We start from the raw sequence: 20,364 nt of genomic DNA, 5'->3' as shown, positions 1-20,364 counted from the left end.
CCGCTTCAAAGGACCTCTGTTTGTAAGGTCATACCCGAAAGACCCATGATTCTCACCTTTAAATCAGAGGGTTTGGCAAAGGTACAATCACTACCTACATGTATATTTACGTCGTCAGTTTGATGCAGCCATGGCACGAGCGGGGCTTGAAATCACGACCTCTCTGTTGTGTACGAAGCGAATGCTCTTCCACTGAAGTTCCACAACCGATGCGAAGTAATTTTAGAACGTTAACTACAGCGAGTTGTATTCCCTGTAGTTTTAAAACATTATGAACTTCTTCAACATATCATTCTTTATAACGAGTCAAACTTACTTGGCTCACTTCTGATCCCAGTGAACGTGTGTGTTTTCTTGCGCAGGAGATATTGTTACGGCCCAATGCTCTGCCCTCAAACCAGACGAAGTGGACAGATTAATATTTTGAAAGAAAAATATGCACATTTAAAGAACACATCGCATGTTTCCAAAGTATACACAATTATATGCATTTTGTCTTTGTTGTGTCTAATAAGATGCTTTCTACGGACAGCTATTAGACCCTTAAACAGCATAAAACACATAATACAATGCTATTTACAAGCCGTTAACGTGATGATTGGCTTTCTGTCGATTAAATCTAATCTGTTTATGAAATAGCTTAAAACAATTGTTTTCAGACCTCGGTCGAGGTCGCATATGACGTCACAGATAATGGCGCGTAAATTATCGAAATAGCTTTGAATTTCATCGCGTTCAAACTCGAAAACTACACAAAACACTCCATTTAAAACACATGTAAAATAGATTTAAGCATAAAAAAATTAATTTTGCTGAAAAAAAGTTTTGTAACATGCGTTGTGTACTTTAACTGTCCTTTGACAGTTAAGTGTATTGTTTAAAGGAATAAATGGTAAATAATGATCAATTTGTCTTTATCTTATGATTATTTAATTATTTCTATATCAAGCAGGTTGTGTTGTTTAGATAACAGATTAGTTGATTCCCATATAATTTTATGTGATGTTTGTTGGGGGTCATGTTTTTGGCCCCCATATATCTTTATGTTAGATTTTGCTGGGGGTCAGATTGCATAATACTTATCCAAAGACGTTTACCAATGTTTTTTAGTCTTTTCTGACCCCCATTATTTTGTCAAGTTTCATTTTCATCATTTTATTAATAAATGACATTTTTTTCAATTCAACACTGTGTTACTGGTTCTGCCTGTCATGCCAAAAAAACAAGCCTAGTCTACTTGGCAAGGTAAAGCTGAGGCTAACGGAACATAAATAGTAATGTACCGTGATACGTATGGTGTGATCTGAATATCGGGATACGTATCGTATTGTTAGATGAGTGTATCTTTGCAGCCTCATTTTTCAGTTATTTTAACCATTTCTAAACAGTTAAATTGTGTATAACCCCATATTTGAGGATGCAGACATTAGGGGACTTGCTCATATTGTCTGTCTTATAAAATTACTGATACATAGTATCTCCACATAACTACTCGTATATCCCTGATTTAAAAATAAGAAAACCCACAGGAACTCTTCAGTTTCTACAGATAAAATTTTGCGCAATGGAAGTCTTCATTGGAACGAAAAATTTAGTGACTGTTTCCATTTTGGGATTTTCATACCTAGAAGGTAGGCAATGCAAAATTGATAGTGATAGAGAGTTGTTTTAACAGACAAATAACTTACTTAAGCAGACCTAAGTGCACATTAATTGAGAGAAAGAGAGAATTGTTCCGTTACTATACATTAGCAGGCCCGTACCGATGGGGGGGGGGGGGGGGGGGGGTGCAATAGCACCCCCCTGTGAAAACCATTATGCACTATTAAAGTCGGCTGTGTAAATCATCAAGCACTATTAAAGTCAAATATTTTCTAAAATCCCTAGCTTTTACTTCCACAGTAAGGAATATCACGAAATAAATTCAATACATACTGCTTATGCGTAAAGAAATACGGTTAACATCGTATCCGGTTTCGGTTTCTTTTTTAAACGAATTGAGTCTTGATCAGTGGTATGTTTTGCAGACATTCTGGGACAAATGCATCGTTTCAAAGATCGATTTGATCTAGCTGAGTTTTATTGTGACTGCAGTTGTAGTACACAGGTAATATCAATAATGCTTTAAAGTATATCTTCAGAAGTACGAGTCGGACTCATCACAATTAAACTGCATACAAATTTAAAAAGAGTAATGCTTTTCGGAAACGTACAAAGGTATTGTGTTGTCTGTCATTGCGCTAAAACTGAACTTATTATCAATCAGTGAACATCTGACAAATCTAAAAATACCTTGTATGATGCGGGATGCAGCTCATCACAGTTTAGCTGGACATACGCACATATGGAAATCAATAAAACTTTACGACCCAGGGATCAAATGTTGGGACATAGAAATTAAAAAAAAACTTTCAACCTACCAACTCTTTTTTTTGTGTGCATATAACCATGATAACTGGACACGCAATTTTTTTTTTGCCTTAAGAACTTCTAGCAGTACCCTTTATAAATGCTGTCTGTAATTTATGACTAAAATCTTCTTTTATTTTTTGGACTTAGTACTGTGTTGTAGTTTGAAGTTTTGTTCACCTTTCATTACAATTTCTTGAAACAAAGTTTGAATAAAAATGTTAACATGTATACATGTTTTACTTCATATTTTGCATCTTGGCTCCGTGAATGAATTTAAAGAAGAAGTGATCATTGGTACCTGCTATGGGATATTAAGCAAATAAAAGCAAAACTGAAAGTCCAACTTCATATAATTAATAAATAACTTTCATTAGACAAGAACACATTATTGACCAGCATTTCCTTACATATGACCAATTTTAGTATGTTTCCCCTTTCATATTTATGAGTATTAAATAAGTAAATAAAAAGCAAAAATTGCATCCAGGATAGAGCATTTTTACTCTTATTTTTCTCTATTTCGCCTTAAGCGGCCCCCAAACCACTCACCGTAAATTTATGCACCCCCCATAGAAAAAGTCTGGGTACGGGCCTGTTAGTCGAGGTAGTTCGGTGATTAAAGTGTTTGCTTCGTAACCGGGAGAAGGGGGAGTAGTTCGAGCCCCGCTCGTATCATAGCCGCATCAAACCTAAGACGTTAGTTCAACTTAAGAAGTGAGTGTTCCTTCGCCAATCGCTCTGCATTGATTTAAAAGTGAGAATCACGGGTTTGTCGGATTTGACCTTAATAACGGAGGTTCCGTGTCACGACATGCGTTGGCACGTTAAAGAACACTCACTGCTACGGTCCTGATTACTAAGCATATGTCTACATTTGTGGTAATTCATCTACAGTTGGTGACGTCTCAATTTGAGTGAAAAAATTCTCGAGGGGACGTAAAACGTCTGACGTTTAACGCGGTCTTGGCACGTGAACGGAGTTATAACTCGCGATCTCCCGGTTGCGAAGGGAACGTTCTACCAATGAGCTACTGGACATCTGCAGCTTCCGGTCACTTGTGTTCAATATCAGTGTCCATCGTGCAATTTGCAAACACTGTGTTTTTATGGTAACTACATTCATGAATAACTTTAAACATGCCGCATAAAGTTCTCCCCTTCTCTATAAGAGATTCTCTTCTTGGAAATCCTAATGACAAATGGAAATCAATCAAGAGGAACGAGAATATACTTTTAACCATCATGCCATGTATTTCCGACTGTCAACAACAGAGCTGCATTGTGTCTAGCCATTGCTGACCAGGGCAGCGGTCATTGCGCTAACTTGGATCGATTCTGACTGAGCGTACCGTACAAAGGTGACTCTGGTAGTGTATGTCAAAGTGGCTTTCAGAAGAACGGTGTCCTGGAAATCCTTGGCTAATGAAATTAAAGTTGAATTTAGTAGATCTGATCAATAAATGGAGACGTTAGTGTAGAGAAGATCGTTGGCGTGTTTAAGAATTAATGAGCGTGACCTATTCTGGACTCTAGATGACTTCTGGCAGGTAAACAAAACGTGACCACTCGCCATTGTTGTCACTTGTTACATCTACCAAAGAATATAGGTGGGTAAGGTGCATAATTTACAGTTCAGTGTTATACACGTACAATGTGTGTGGATAATCTTGGATGCAAAACATGATGAAGACCTTATAACCTGCAAGATCCTTATCCGAATTTTGATCAACAAGTTACTGGCTTGAAGGTAAGTCAGTCGCATTTATGCTCGCTGATTTATTGTTGTGGGAGAATATGCATAATGAGCAGTAAGATTGGTTAGCATTGCGATTTCGTTAATTCTAATGTGGTTTAAGAAAACAACTGGGCAGATTTATAAGATTTTTACCGGGATTTCAAAGGGCTTGACAATATGGGAACTAGACATATTAAAATATGACAGGCAATGGAGAGACAATGTAGCCAATGTGTGGACGGATCAAAGGATTTCATTTTAATCAGTATGTATTCTCCCTTTGTTGTCGTTTGCAATCATAAATACGTTACAATGCCTGAAGTTGTATATGATCTGTAGGTGTTTGTTCAATTATTCACCTTGTGGTAGTTGACCTGGGGTCAACCCAGTCATACAAGGATCACTTAGTCAGTGTGTCTATCTTTCCATTAATTAACTTCATAATTGGCATCAGAAACTTGATCAACACATTTCATGACCCTGACCAAACGTGTTGAAATATGATATATCAAGGTTAGTTGATTTTCCAGTCTTAGCCGATGATATTTCCCATAATATTGACCTAGAATTTTTTACCGCAATTTATTCCCATCGTAACATACTGTTTATTATATGCATGTCAACACATATCTTGACAAGAGAATAGAATGACAACAGAAAGAAAAAAAATCGTATTTTAAAAATAAGGTATACATCGCTATAAAATAATCTTTTGGGAAATGCTGAGAGAGAGAGAGAGAGAGAGAGAGAGAGAGAGAGAGAGAGAGCAACATCGAGATTCTGATTAATGTGTATATTTACCACACAAACAAATTTTCCACATTGCATACATGTATGGCTAGCACAGAAACCTTCCGAAAGAGCACTCACTGAAAACTTATTATACATACATACATACATACGTACATACATACGTACGTACGTACACGGCTTAAGGAACCATTACACGTGGCTAACACAGGGACCTGATGAAAGAGTGCAATCCTGAAAACTTTATGTGTGAGCAAAGCACAAGAAACCACTACAAATGTACATATTTTAAGAAAAACTTTTCCCAGATTCTGTCTATTGATATCAAACTCAACATAGTTAGCAACATGGAAATTCATAGGGTGTTTGTGAAACACTATGCCCCCGGTGGCAACAAAGAAATAATGAAAGATCTTGTCATGTGGAATGTATATACACAATATGCATATGAAAGCACTACCTTTTTCAAAAGAATAAAAATAGTTCAGAAGATATTGTCTAAATTAACTTTTCTTTAAAATAGGCCATACTCCAAGGTATGTAAGGTCAAACATTTTTTTAAATTTGGGTCAAACTTCAAGATCAAGGTCAAAAGGTCAGAGATCATGATATAAAATGAAATGTCTTACAAGAAAGATAAAAGCCTCTATCTTACATAGTTCAGTATAGATATTGCCTACATTATTTTTAAAAAAGTTTAAACTCCAATTTAAAGTCACGAGCAAGGTCAAAATTTTGAACGGAAAGACATTCAAGACGAAAGCAATACGTCCCCCGATCTTCGATCTTGTGGACATAAAAAGAGGTGATTAGGCTCACAAGGACATAATTTGGAAAGTAACAGATCTAGAGCCCAATGATGTATCTCCGTAAAGCAAAAGACATAAAACCATATCAGTCATGGTCACTTAGTTATTCAGAAGATCTCCTTAAAAATTGAAAAATACGATGAGCAAATGTGAAATATGATAAATCGGTAATTAGATGCATGCTTAGTATTGTAATCCTTTCTGTAAATGATTCACAATATACATACATAGTATTAAATTACTAGTGTAAAAGGGAGAATAATACATAGCCTTGTCCACGACACACCAGAAGCCCCAGTATCATCAGCCGGGGGACCCGAGTAACTGCTCCAGACTCACACTAAGGCGATTAGTGATTCTAATCCTTTCTAATTCTATAAAACACCGTGGATAAATCGTGACCTGCTATGTGTGCTAAATTTTAATTTTGGTCATATCATTTTTATGTAAGGTATTTCCATTAAAAACCTACAAGAGAGACAAAATGTTCATGATGCTTGTATCAGGGTTGTTATCAAACTTTACTGATCCTTTCGAGCATCTGTACTTAGTTATGTCTATGACACGATGTAGTTACGATATCGGCAGTATTGAAAAGATGTCAGAACAATATCGTATATTTCAACAATTCTGGGTTTTGAACTGACGCTGTACATAATCCTAGGGATTTGTATAGGATACCGTATTGATTTGAAACATGGTACATGAGTAGTATAAGGCGGCTCGATAGGGGGTTCAACTGAGTGCAGTTTTGAGTGCGGGCCGATAGGGGGTTCAACTGAGTGCAGTTTTGAGTGTAGTTTGGAGTGTGGGGTTTTATAGAGGGGGTCAAGCAGGTGGCCGCCACCTGGCGCGGTCAAGCGGGGTTGGCGCGGTCAAGCTGGGGAGGTGAGGAGAGGTGGCGATGTGTAGCAGGCGAGGTGTGGGGGGATAGCGTGTGAGCGTTTTGTATTCCTGGTGTATTCCTTTATGTTAAATTTTCAAATAAAAAAGAATTAAAGAACAATTAAAAGTTTACACATTTATTCAATGAACAATTTGCACATAATTTACTGGTCGTTAGTATTGCATCATGTCTATAAAAATAGATAGGCGAGAGGTTTCGTTTTCATTTATCGGAAACGCGGCTATTTCTGAAAATCGCTATGACTTTGTTTTGTCAACAATGAGCTCAGCTTTTCGGTAGTTCTATAAAACTGAATTCGGTTAACATGCAAAGAGTTTCATCATATGTTCACTATATTGTGTGGTTTGAGTCAGATCTTTCTGCAGGAGAGGTCATTACTGCCCGTGAAGGAGTGCAAAATTTAGGCCTATGCTCGGCGCTTACGGCCTTTGAGCAGGGAGGGATCTTTATCGTGCCACACCTGCCGTGACACGAGACCTCGGTTTTTGCGATCTCATCCGAAAGACCGCCCCATATAGTCGCATCTGACGACAAGCAAAGGGAAGTGAGGACTTATTCTAACCCGGATCCCATATAGTTTTACGCAATATATTTAAAAATAATTCATTTTACTCTAAAAGTACTTTGGACCTAAACTCTAGTATGGATATAGCAGAACAGTTTTATAGTATATAAAAACAACTATCTGTGCACTTCGCACCCTATGAGATCACAACGAAAAAGTACGTCACGACGTACATCTTACAATTCATGTCTATATGGTGTCGTTCTATTGATAGACGTTATCAAGTGATAAGCCGTAAACGTGAAAAAATTTCTTGTCAAATAATATATTATTTCAATTTCGTATAAAATCACTCAACATTTTTATATTTGCGCGAAGGTCATAATTCACATTGTGACCTTGAAATCGCCCCTCTATTTTCTCCCGATCCCGATCATCACTACGTTATGTAAGAAAATCTAATTTACATAATGATTGCGAGCAGAGTGTAAAGGAGTGACGATATACGGTGTATGGTGGTGTATAAAGTGTATATATATTTATATTCCTGTTACCAAAGGAAAAGTTAGGACACACTTCTGACACATAAAGAAACCCCCCTTTCTGCATTTGATTATGTCTGGCATACTCTTGAAAATGAAAAAAGAGTATCCTGCATTAGATGCATTTTAAATTTCCCTTTATCGGAGCACTTGGTCTCTCTATAGATCTGGGTTTTTACTATATCAACTATAGGAAGTCTAACAATTGTTCATGAAAAAGTGAAGATAATGAACAATCTTATAATGATTACACAATTGAGAGTAGGGTAAACACGGATCCTTGTTAAAGTAAATATGAGTGGTGGCAACTGCGGTGCCAGTAGTCGTGTTCATGAGAATGTGAGGGGTGGTATGTGGTACATAATTGGTGGTATATGGTGTTAGTGAAAATTTGGTTGGTAGTGTGTGGTGTTAACGAAAATGTGAACGGTGTTATGGTGGTGAAACATGCAAACTAATAAAACTAAATCAATTTCTTTAATTAATATTATGGAAAGAGACCTATATAGATAATAGTGTGAGTAGTGTTAAAGTTTCCAAAGTCAAGGGAACTGGTGTGCCGATAGTGGGGAGTAGGTGTTATTTAGCGTATAAGCGGTAGTGTGTGGTGTACAAGTGGTGATATGTGGTGTTAATAAAATGTGGGTGGTAGTATGGTGGTGACACACAATCTAATATCGGTAGATCAATCTCTTTCATTAATATTGTTATGCTAAGAAATACATAAGTTGGGACCTAAATGGGTAGTGGTGTGAGTTATGTTAAAGACGATGTAAGTGATGGCATGTGGTGTGCCAGTAGTGGTATACAGTTGGTGGTATGGGGTGTATAGGTGGTGGTATGTGGTGTTTGAGTGGTGGTATGTGGTGTATAGATGGTGTATGAGTGGTGGTATGTGGTGTATAGGTGATGGTATGTGGTGTTAATGGAAATGTGAGTGATTGTATGGTGGTGACACATGCAAACTAAAAACGGTAGATCAATCTCTTTCATTAATATTGTCATGTCCAGAAATGCAAAACTATATAGGTAATGTTGTGAGTAATGGTAAAGAAGATGTAAGTGATGGCATCTGGTGTGCCAGTAGTGGTGTACAGGTGGCGGTATGGGTTGTATAGGTGGTGGTATGTGGTGTTTGAGTGGTGTATAGGTGGTGGTAAGTGGTGTATGAGATGTGGTGTGTAGGTGGTGGTATGTGGTGTTAATGGAAATGCGAGTGGTGGTATGGTGGTGTTAATGGAAATATGCATGGTAGTATGATGGTAATACATGCAAACTAATAACGGTAGATCTATCTCTTTCGTTGATATTGATATGTAAAACTATCAATTCTCAGACCTGTATAGGTAGTGGTGTGATTGGTGTAGAACAAAAAGGTATTAAAACACATGTGTTAGCATCTGATGTGGCATTAGCTGTGTGAAAATGGTGTTTATGGAAATGTGAATGGTGGTACGTGGTGTATAAGTGGTGGTATGTGATGTTAATGAAAATAATGGTTGTGGTATGTGGTGTTAACGAAAGTGTAGGTAAGGTGTATGTGTGATGTTCACGAAAGTGTGGATGGTAGTAGTTGGCTGGTTATTTCACGTCTCCCGAGAAATTTTCACCCTTATATACACCACTTGTGGATGAAATACTATGCTTGGTGGTTCTACCCGTAGCATTGATGGCTCTTTAGCCTGCAAACGCCTACCACCAAAAGGCCTTCCGAAAGACCCGTAAATGCGGTGCATCTGGAGGACCAATCACTACCAATGTTTACGTCTGAGGTTGGCGATGGCATGAGGAGGAATCGAATTCATGAACTTCTGGTTAGGAAACAAACACTCTATCATTGAGCAATGCGACCGGTAATTGCGTGGTGGTGGTGGTGGAAACATATAAAGAACCTAAAATCCAGGAATTATTCATTCACTTTTATGCATTCGAGCAGTTAACATGATTGAGTGTTCAGAGTGTCATGGTTTATTTTCTCGCAGAGATGCCATGATGCGTCACAAAAGACTAAAACACGGGGACAGCGATCAGGAAGAGGATATTGACATGAGTGATGTCTCTCCAACACAGAGTGATACTGACAGTGACGCAGAGGAAGAGAATATCGTCTTTCGCCAAATGGCACATAAAGCGCGAAAACATATTGCCGGGGAGTGGCAGAAGAGATACGAGAAATACTTGAACCAAAATATGTCAGAAAAGAAAGCTAGTAAGAAAGCAGACGAAAAGACCAAAGGAGAAACTTACCAACAGTTTAGAAAACTGTATGAGCGGTTCCTTTACGATCAGTATCAGTTGCAAGAAGACACAACGCACGAACAGGTGACGGACGCCATCGATGAATTTGTGTCTGACAATCATGGATTAAAGAAATCCATCAAGATGGCTCTTCTCAAACACAAATATCTACTTGAATCTTATCTAGATAAGTATGACAATGATGAAGACGAGGAGGATGAAGATGAGGAGGAGGAAAACTAACCGTTGCGACATAATCACACCACTGTATAACGAGAAACACCGTCTTTAAAAACTGAATTCATTCAAATATTGACCTGCATCTACTTGAAGGAAAAAGCTACATCAAATGACATTTTTCATCTAAAATATGCAATAAATAAAAGTTGTAAACCTACAAAAATGTGTTATTTTTTATGACACGGGTATTACGAAGCGAACTCACATAAGATACTTTACAAGATAGGCACCAGTATGAAGAGACGGGAGTTGGTCATTTTCATCATTTAAGTCATCATGGCTCAACGTGAAGGGTTTTATTTTACCCTTCCCAGTGATGGGTCTAAGGAATCCTTTCCGAGCAATACGGCAGCTCAGTTTAAAATCTTATTACCCCAATCCCTGGATTTGACGGACGGGGATTGGGAAGTCGGTTTAACCGAAATGATGTTTCCCAATGCCTTGAAAAACATCACAGTGGAAGAGGCTTATTTCGATATCCTCGTCCCAGAAGAGTACCTTAAACACGTCAAAAATCCGGATATTTTCAAATGGGGACGATTTCGACTGGAAAAAGTCAAGCTGCTTCCTTTGAGGCAGTGCCCCGTACTGGTCGAATGGCCCAATACCCCCTGGACTCAAATCATCGATAGCAAGATGGCTATCGTCCGAATTCACTTCAGACCCGGAGCTTACGTTCATTCCGCGGCTTTAATCGACGAAATCAACGAAGGACTGGCAGGAAGTATGAAAAAGATATGGAAAACGATGGGTAACCCCAAAGATGAGAGTTTCATGAAATTAGTTAATTTCGAAAAATACGAGCGAATCATGTATCAGTTTAAAGGGAAAGCACTCAAAAAAATCCCCTTGTGCGTTCGCTTCCCCACATCCTTAGCTTACATGCTCGGTATGGATAGTCAGAAACTCATCCTGCCAAACGAACTGGAGACCAAATGGATCAACGTGACTTACTTGGGGAACAATACCACGAATGTGTACGAAAATCTGAAATTCATGTACGTGTATTGCGATGTCGTGAACCCTCAAGTGGTGGGGTCCAACAAATTGAAATTATTAAGGGTGGTTCCTTGTACGTTTCACCTGGTGGACGGACAACAAGCCAAATGGGAACCCATCAGGGCCGAATATTTGAAACTGAGTAAAAAACATTTCGATACCATCGACATTCACATCATGACCTCTCTGGGGACCCCCATGCCCTTTTTAAATGGTAGAACACTGGTGAAACTTCATTTCCGAAAGGTGTATTGAAGAGAAAAGTCGAGTTATGATGAAGTATCATCGCGGAGTCAGGCGTCAGAAAGGACACGGAATATTTTCCATTCTCCTCCCTATGGTTGTTAGTGCCATATCCGGAGCCGTCCAAGGGGGTAAAGGAAAGAAAAGAAAAAAGAGGCGTCGTACAAAGTATAAAAAGCGTGTTTAACAACCGACAGTCTCCCCAAGAGTATCCTAATGGGTTATTACAGTCTAATACACGAAAAAGCGAATTTAACGACCAATGATCAATCTCATAACCCCCATAAGCAATACAAAATAGATAGTTGGGCAAACACGGACCCCTGGACACACCAGAGATGCGATCAGGTGCCTAGGTAATCCGAGATTCCTCTGACTCTTACCCCCGCTTTTATATTTGACATGTGCGGGGGAGAGTCAGAGCGGACTCCATATTGAAAAGTGGGAATTCAGCGACACCAGCTGGTGTCGCTGCTTTACCTACCTCTTACAACTTTATTTCGCGGATCTATCTTCCAAGACGTGAGAATTCAGTTAACGGAAGATAAATCTATAAATAGATCATGATTAATACGATGCTATCGCCGTTTAAACGGCCCTAACACCGACAAATGGAGCATCACTTGAATTAGGTCGCCGCCTCGCCATTTGATTTCTTTGCGCATGACGTCAGCACATGTAAACACAAAATTCCGTCGTTTAAACGGCGATAGCATCGTATTAATCATGATGTATTTGTAGAATAATCTTCCGATAACTGAATCCTCGCGTCTTGGAAGATGGGTCCGTGAAATAAAGTTGTAAGAGGTAGGTAAAGCAGCTGGTGTCGCTGAATTCCCACTTTTCAATATGGAGTCCGCTCTGACTCTCCCCCGCAGAAGTCACAAAATAAAAGCGGGGTTAAGAGTCAGAGGAATCTCGGATTAGTGCCTAGGAGGAGTAAACATCCCCTGGCGACCGGTCACACCCGCCGTGAGCCCTATATCCTGATCCGGTTAAAGGAGTTATCCATAGTCGAAATCAGTGTGCCAAGAACGGTCTAACAATCGGTATGAAATACGTCAGATAGCATTTGACTATCTAACGTATGAGAGGTCTGCTCAGCTGACATTAGATACTCACCAGTGAAAATGGTTCAGGCCATGCATTGCCCTGTCAGAAATCTATTTATTCCCCGAACTAGCCTGAGGAGAGAGCTGGGAATACCCTCAAGACCCAAAGAAGAAAAAAGTTTTTCATTATCTATATCACCTCAGTATTGGGAACAGAATCATTGAATTGAACAGGTCACCAAGCACATGGCTATCCTTGAAAAAAAAAAAGTTGGAGGAACGAGATCCAACCAAACTCGCAGCATCGAAAAATAACAACCGCTGGTACATCTGTAGTGAAATGGAGCATTGATCGCTAGGTTTCCCCATGTACCCTGTTACAAATGCGGACAGTTAGGACCCTGGATAAGTGACTGACAGCCACTAGAAATCGAAGTAATGACTTTTGCAACGAGGTGAACGAGCCATCAACACCCTGGAACCCCTAAAAAGAAGAGAGAACTTGTGCGATTGCGTTCAAACTGTATGACTTGTGTCCATGTGTTCTTATAATGGTTTTAAAAATTGCATGTTCAATAAAATGTAAAATATACAAATTGGTTTATCTTTGACTAATTCCGAGAAATTGTTTCTCATTGAATTAAGTCGTCCCCATACAAAAATAATGCATAGCAGTTGCCACCACTCATATTTACTTTAACAAGGATCCGTGTTTACCCTACTCTCAATTGTGTAATCATTATAAGATTGTTCATTATCTTCACTTTTTCATGAATAATTGTGAGACTTCCTATAGTTGATATAGTAAAAACCCAGATCTATAGAGAGACCAAGTGTTCCGATAAAGAGAAATTTAAAATGCATCTAATGCAGGATACTCTTTTTTCATTTTCAAGAGTATGCCAGACTAGCTGCAGAACTGTAGCTCTCTGAAAAAATATTTTGACATAACAGAGAGCTACAGTTCCACCCCCTATAAAAACCTTCGATTTACGGCGCACGTTTTTCTGCGCACGCTTCAAGCATTATAGCTCCAATTATCTAGAGACTTACGCTCTGAGCACAATTTTTATCGATTCTGTATACTTTTTTCTACAATTCACATCACTTTATTTACCTGTGCACGGCTTTAAATCGTCCTCCGCGTCCTCGGAATGTCAATGTTTTGAAATTGTTGCCTTCTGACGGCCATCTTGACCTACTGACAAACTCTCGTTGAATAGTCACGTGGTACAAGGAAAACAACCTGACCGACATTCCACGTGTTTACTTCACAACAAACCGCGCTCGACACCGGTTTCGATCTCTGTTGTAGCAAATAAACGATGACAACATATTATCTGTGTTTATCTTGTTTTTTCAGGTATTAACCAATTACTAGATTGAATAATTACACATACTTTCTCTCATTTTTTTCATCTTATCCTTCTTCCAAAACACGTACCCTTGCAATGTCTTTATTGCAATATATATATATATATATATATAAATACCCATCATTTCATGACGTGATACGCATGCAGCTCAAAATCTCAGCTGCTAAGAGTTCTAAAATGGCGTGCATTAAATGCAATCCTTTGAAACAAGGAAAAAAGGTTTTAAAAGAAAGTTGGTATCAAAGTTACCTATTCCTTTGATTAAACTTAATGACATTTTGGACAAGAAAATTACTCTGCCATTAACCCCGTCTAGTAAATTTATCTGTAATGATTGTGCCTCTCTGACTGTAAGCATTTATAAGCATGATACTGCCAAATGTTCTAGCAACATTGCTACAGCTACAAAACCGGTAAGTCCTCACAAGCACAAAGCTAAAAGAAAATTTAGCTTCACACCACTAAAAGTTGTGAAGAGGAAATGTTTGACCTCAACTCCATTGAAGTCTTCAAAGCACTCCAATTTAAAGAAAGAAGGTTTTAAAGAGCAGGTGTATAAGTACATCATGGACTCTCACTATGAATATGCATACCGACTTCTTTTAAGAAAAAGCAAAACTGCTAGGGATGCACTGGTGAGAGTTTTGAAACTTTCCATAAAGAAAGAAGTGAAAAGTGTCAATATTCCATCACTCAAGAGGCCAACCAATCTGAAGTCATTCGAAACGTTTAGCTGGGACAGTGCAATGCATGAAGCATCTTGTGGGATGCCTCTCTTGACAGGGGTTTTGCAAGGTGCACTGTCATGTCGCCGAGCTAAAAATGCTGAAATGTAAGTTGTAAAATCACATGCACATTATTAAATTGGATGTAAATCCAGTAAGCAAGAGTCATTATTAGTTCATTGTACTGGCAATATATTATGTTTGGCATATGTGTAATATTTAGTGAAAATTAGATTTTACCTTGCTTACTTTGGATTCAATTTAAACTTTTTTTTTGCATATATATCAATTAACCTATAACAATAGACTTTTGCAAAGAGATTAATTCAGGAGAAGGTCTGTAGCACTGAAATAGATATACATCCTGAATACATGAACATAAGTTCTATAATAAACATTACAGAAATGACATGGGAAAACTTGGCTCTTTGGTTCCAGTTCTTGGTTTTATTTTGGGAACCATTCTCTACCTCCATAAACCCCAGCAGTACAACTTCCTACAAACCATTATTTCCATTGAAATGTACAGGTCGGGTTGCAGTCAAAAGGTAAAAATTAAAATATTGAAACCTCCATTTTCTTTTCACAATATGATAAGCCAACTTTACAATTTAAAGAATTTTCTCGTGAATCTGAGGCAATATCAAAATTGACACCTTGCATTGCAGCTTTTCCGATGGTTCCAAAAGTTAGGTTGGAGCAAAGGAGTGAAAGGAACACGAATAGCAGCTGATAAAATATGCAGCGAATTCGATCAGAAAATTGTGTCATGGAAGAATGAAATACAGGTGAATGAATAATATTCTGTCCATTCCCAAACTCTTGAATAGTACATGTACATGCATTTTAAATCTGTCATGCACCTTTGTCTCAATTCAATTCTGTACTGAGATACTGGCAGTTGTAAATCCCTGTACTACCCTTAATAGACATAAATTAAAACATTATTATTTGTAACATATACCACCAATCTATTTATTAACATTGGATGAAAAGCCTATAATTGTGTAACAGGAAGGGAGAAAAATGCAACAGACCAGATTGGGATTCGAACCCGGGCTCCCTGAATCTCTAGTCAGGTGCTCTACCAACTGAGCTATCTAGGCACCGGCGATCGAATCCGGGTGACTGCTACAATTGTAATGTCAATCAAAACGTATCCACATGTCATATATTTTAAACCTCTCTTGTATGAAATTTGTTTAGTCATTTTACTTACACATGAAAATAAAAAAATTATGCTCCCACAAGTGCATACCTTCCTCATTAGATGTAGTAAAGAATTAAGCTGAGCAGAGCAAAATGTATAGTACAAGTGATCATTGTCAGAAATCGACCATTTACATGTCCATTATGAATACTCTTGTGTATACTTTCTTGAATTATTCCGTTGGTACCATAAATAGGTGGAGCTTGGAATGCCTGCACCTCCTCAGCAACCATTGAACGTGGACTTTGAAAGTTCAGATACAGATAGCTCACATAACTCCCTAGCTTCCTCTGGTTCTGAGATTACAAACCAAGATTCCTCTGATGTAGACTTCAGTAGTGAAGATGAAAGTGATATAGTACCCCTACCATTTGATGATTCCCTCCTTGATGAACCTGAGGCGGATGAACAAAGTACATATATATTACACCAATTGCATCACTAAAAGTAGATATAATTACCTTGGACCTGTGAAATTTAAATCCAACTGTGCAACTTTATTACACTTTAATTACTTTTATAAATATTGCTTCATATAGGTTAGCAACTGTACATATTTTACTTCCATTTTCCTCAAATCTAAATAATTGCAGATGCTTGCCTTGAATTATATACAGTTTATGTTTTTATGTCCTCCAGATCCAGGGTATTCTGTTTGCTGGGACAATGTTCAGAAGCTGAGTATGACTCGCCACCACCTCCGGCAGGAAAATAAGATGATGTTGTGGGCCTTGTGCTTCGCTGCTAAAAACCGTATATCCTTTCGTGACTTAGATACAGTAGATAATACATTCTCTGTAACAGATATAGGACTGCAGGTGAGAAGTTTTTCTTAAGTTATTTATTTTTATCCATTAGAAACTTGAAATAAATTTCAATATAAACTAAATGTAGTAGATGCACACAAGTTCAATGTGATTTACAAATCAATTGCAAATCATTTCAGAACTACCTACCCTCTGATACAGACTGGAGAATACTGAGGAGTAGAATGGAGCATCTTGTACAGAAAATAGTCCAGGTTTACTTTCCCCAGTTCAGTGAAATGGATGTTAAAGATACTCCTCATCAGTACACACAGCAGTCTCAAAAAAAGTCTGAAATAGTGAGTATATATATCATTTATAATATGTGTGCACACATATATACCTATCATTTTTCACAGCATATATAGCAAACTACAGTGCATTTAAAGTGTATGTACCGATCATCAGTTTCTGTTCAGCTTTTCATAAAAACAAGGTTTTTTTCACCTGAGTAAACTCAGGTGACCTATTGCAAATGGTCTGCGTCTGTCGTTGTGTGTTGTCTGTTAAGAACGTCCTCCTAGAAAGTACTGGGCCAATCTTGACCAAATTTGGTATGTAGCATTTGTAGGTGAGGAGACCGGAAATTGTAAATTTCATGACCCCCACCCCACCCTACCCCACCCCAAGGGGCCTTAATTTTGGGGTACAAACTGTAAAATTGGTGTATTTCTTTACGAATCTTCTTCTTTACTCATGGGCATCTAGCAGAGAAAGTGAGTATATATAGTAATGATGAGCAGGGAAGCTTCTAACAAAATTGTAAAATTCATGATCCCTGGGGTAGGGGTTCTAACCCCAGGGTGGGGCCAAACTTACTATATACTGTTTACATGTAAAACACTTAAATAAGATTTCCTTTAGTGCTATTGATACTAAATTGAAACTAAATGGATATTTAGAAAGAGCAGGTAGTCCTTTAAATGTGATGGTCCCAAGGGTAGGGTTTTTGGTATAAGGGTGGGGCCAAACTTAGTATATAGTATTTATGTATAAGTTTGCTGATACTGTATGAAATCTAAATGCATAATTAGGAATAGCTAAAAAGGATGTACAAAAAGTGGTGTATTTCACAACCCAGAGTTTTGACTCTAAGGTGGGTCCAAATTAGTCATATCTTTCAATGTTTTAATATTAATACACTTATTATATTATGTAAAGCCTTTCATCAGTGTATGCACGTTTGAGGGCATTGAAATTTTAAGAATACATCTAGTTTTATACTGTTGCTGAACATTAGAATGTAGCTTAGATGATCAGAACAGGAATTTTATTCTAGATTTCATAGTCCTTGGGAGTAGTGATACTTTTTCACTAGTACTCAGGTGTTTGATAAGGCCTGTGGGCCTCTTGTTGAAATTTAAACATCATTATTAATCAATCTAATTAAAATTAGCTGTTTTGAATCTGCTCCCCCTTTTCAAACATGCATTTGAGAAGCAGCAGCAGATTCAAAACAGCTAATAATTCTAATTAGATTGATTATTAATGTGAATAGCAAATTGGTCCTTATACATAATTAAGTGCTATTTCCTGATTAGGTGCCAATTGGACAAGACAGAAATCCTTACCAAATTCTTTGCCATGGTGATCAGCTGAGTGTGGAAAGGATGGTTGAGGCAAAATTATCTATGGCCTTCAGTGAGGATGCAGAAGATCAACTCACTGGTCTTGTCCCGCGTCCTCAGGGGTTTCACAAAAGGTGCATCATCCTGCAGGATTCCATGAACATGCTCTTCAGTGGCAGCACTGTGGGTGACAAGGGTTCGTTATGCCATATAAAAAACAAGTTCACCTTTCGAAGTGTTAAGAAAAAAATATCTGATTGTGTAAATTCAGTAGTGGACTTTTTCAATTTTGTGACTGAAGGTTGTGTGTGCTTGATAATTTGCAAGCTACTAAATATCAAGAACATTGATGAGTTGTCAAATCTTGTACCTGATGATGACAAAGAGAGGCAGGATATGTTTGTAGATCTGTGCAAGCAGGTGGTTCAGCTATCTTGGCCCCTGATAGACACACAGTCAATCCAGGAAGTAGTAGTCGGTGAAGCAGCAGAGGATGTCCAGTACCACGACGATACAATCATCTACTGGGACAACAATCAGATATTGGAGGATACGCTGCCATATCATGAGGACTCTGACAATGACTTTGGTAATGAAATGTCTATTTTTAATTTTTTTTTTATATGAATTCAACTATAAAGCATATATGTGACTATATGTAATTATTGAATAGTTGATGAACCTGTCGCAGCACACCAGGAAAGTGGAGACTCAGTCTATCAGTACAGCCGTAGCATGTTGTGGCGCGGACTTCTCCATATGGCCCAGACACATGCAGAACGCACCAACAATGGAGACCATATCATTTCAGATTGGAGAATGGACATGGTGCAATTCTGGAATCATAACCACAACAAATACTTGATTTTAGGTCATCGCCTCCTTGGAGGTAAATGTTTTGTTCTGTTTGGTTGTATATTGTCTTACATACAATTTTAAAAGTTTTTACTCATGTAAAGATGTCATTCAGGTCATGGCAGTGAGGGTTTTTTAACATGCTTATGCCTATTGTGACTTGCTTCTAAAGTCAAATCTAAATGACCCATTACTTGCTGAAAGAGTAGTATCTATCTATGTTAAGCAGGTTAGGTTTGACACAGCAATGTGATTGAGATTCGAACCCAGTATTTTCAGTTATAATATGACATGGCAAGTGGTGGCATGTAAAGTAATGATTGATATATACTGCTACAAAAGTTATATATATATATATTATATATATATATATATATATATATATATATATATATATATATGGCAATGTTTGTTTCACAGGTGTCAGTGGGTGTTTACCTCCCAGATTAAGAAATGAAGTCATCTGGAATAGCACTGCCAATCTGACTGGAAAACCTGGACACAATATAGCCCTGGATCTTGTGAATGAATTCCTGAATAATGAATTCAAATGTAAGTGCACATGTACATTAACACAATAATAGCCAATTACTTCATGAAAGAACATTATAAATTCTAAAGTATTTTGGTTTTAATGTACATTACAGCAAACCTGAAGAATTCTCATGGGCAATACACAGATGCACAGGTGTCAAGATGCAGCCATCTAGTAGGGAGTGTTGGCAAGTCTATTGAAGACATTTTCCAATCTGATATAATTCAGGATTATATCCCCAAGGCAACGACAACAGATGGTTCCTCTAGACCTAAAATTAAGAAATTTATTGATGAGTACAGTGGAGAGAATTTGTTTGAAGATGATGGTGAAAGACATCACACAGGATTTGAAAATTTTGAGCACAAAGTAGGGGTGAACAATCCAGAAAAGTTAAAAGCGAGGCTGCAAAAATATGGAAAAAGTATGGAAAATGAGGAATACATATTCAAAAACATATGATTTTGAGATCAAACACAGTCAATATGCAGGTGGGGTTAATTAAATATATACATTGTACGTACATGTACAAATCTTATGTTCTTGAACAAGGACAGCAGCTACGACAAATGTGACAGCATTGGCATCTTGGACATCCACACTCATCACATTTCAGTTGACACTCACTTGCAACAGGTACAGACTGTGCCGAACTGTATCCAATGAAGTGATGGAGGATAGATTTCCTAAAACAAGTCACCTCGGATTTGTCCAGAGATCTACACAATTCCTTCATGTCGTCAGATGCTTGAAGTATGGACCCAGGGGTTAAAAAGTATAGTGCCTTTGCACTACGTCCATCTCGCCCTGCTCTTCCAACCTCCTGCCAATAATCCATTATGGAGTCACAGGCTCCC

At 38.0% G+C, this 20,364-nt stretch overlaps 4 protein-coding genes across 6 annotated transcripts in view; 3 read left to right on the top strand and 1 right to left on the bottom strand.

Moving 5' to 3' along the window:
* Window positions 1-3,577: 3,577 nt before the first annotated feature.
* Window positions 3,578-20,364, top strand: part of LOC125651520 (uncharacterized) — a 30,403-nt gene continuing 13,616 nt past the window's right edge. The window contains exon 1 of one of the 2 annotated variants that reach the window (XM_048880149.1): window positions 3,578-4,159. The gene's annotated coding sequence lies outside the window, so the exon portion shown is untranslated. Of the gene's footprint in view, window positions 4,160-4,342; window positions 4,413-20,364 lie in introns of those variants that run through there. The other variant, XM_056165063.1, reaches the window with a different exon arrangement.
* Window positions 6,904-13,043, top strand: LOC130054653 (uncharacterized). Of its 2 annotated transcripts, none has more exons than XM_056165060.1 (2): window positions 6,904-11,736; window positions 12,315-13,043. In XM_056165060.1, the coding sequence occupies exon 1, from the start codon at window positions 10,415-10,417 to the stop codon at window positions 11,390-11,392; it is 978 nt and encodes a 325-aa protein (XP_056021035.1). In that variant the 5' UTR covers window positions 6,904-10,414; the 3' UTR covers window positions 11,393-11,736; window positions 12,315-13,043. The 2 variants fall into 2 exon arrangements, with proteins under 2 accessions (XP_056021035.1, XP_056021037.1); XM_056165062.1 differs by having other exon boundaries at window positions 8,051-11,736.
* On the top strand, window positions 14,777-20,067 carry LOC125651518 (uncharacterized). The gene is made up of 9 exons (XM_048880146.2): window positions 14,777-15,081; window positions 15,202-15,321; window positions 15,940-16,156; window positions 16,383-16,561; window positions 16,690-16,848; window positions 18,091-18,706; window positions 18,791-19,006; window positions 19,393-19,524; window positions 19,620-20,067. The coding sequence occupies exons 1-9, from the start codon at window positions 14,944-14,946 to the stop codon at window positions 19,967-19,969; spliced, it is 2,127 nt and encodes a 708-aa protein (XP_048736103.2). The 5' UTR covers window positions 14,777-14,943; the 3' UTR covers window positions 19,970-20,067.
* LOC125651519 (uncharacterized) overlaps window positions 19,640-20,364 on the bottom strand; it is a 2,440-nt gene continuing 1,715 nt past the window's right edge. Inside the window, exons 5-6 of the mRNA XM_056166119.1 lie at window positions 20,032-20,364; window positions 19,640-19,778 (exon numbers count right to left, since the gene is read on the bottom strand). The exon at window positions 20,032-20,364 is cut by the window's right edge and continues 249 nt beyond it. Coding sequence (XP_056022094.1) covers window positions 20,043-20,364 — 322 coding nt within the window. The 3' untranslated portion in view covers window positions 19,640-19,778; window positions 20,032-20,042. The remainder of the gene's footprint in view (window positions 19,779-20,031) is intronic.

The sequence above is a fragment of the Ostrea edulis genome, chromosome 5 (genome assembly GCF_947568905.1).
Source record: "Ostrea edulis chromosome 5, xbOstEdul1.1, whole genome shotgun sequence".
Taxonomy (NCBI): Eukaryota; Metazoa; Mollusca; class Bivalvia; order Ostreida; family Ostreidae; genus Ostrea; species Ostrea edulis.
Note: the sequence above shows the minus strand (reverse complement) of the source record. Positions and strands in the feature narration are given on the sequence as shown.

What these genes read in the sequence shown, in the direction of transcription:
- LOC130054653 (XM_056165060.1), top strand. Translation starts at nt 10,415, where the DNA reads ATGGCTCAACGTGAAGGGTTTTATTTTACCCTTCCCAGTGATGGGTCT.
- LOC125651518 (XM_048880146.2), top strand. Translation starts at nt 14,944, where the DNA reads ATGGGAAAACTTGGCTCTTTGGTTCCAGTTCTTGGTTTTATTTTGGGA. An exon ending in TAACAGATATAGGACTGCAG is followed by an intron (nt 16,562 to 16,689) that starts GTGAGAAGTTTT and finishes AAATCATTTCAG; the next exon opens with AACTACCTACCCTCTGATAC. An exon ending in CCTGAATAATGAATTCAAAT is followed by an intron (nt 19,525 to 19,619) that starts GTAAGTGCACAT and finishes TGTACATTACAG; the next exon opens with CAAACCTGAAGAATTCTCAT.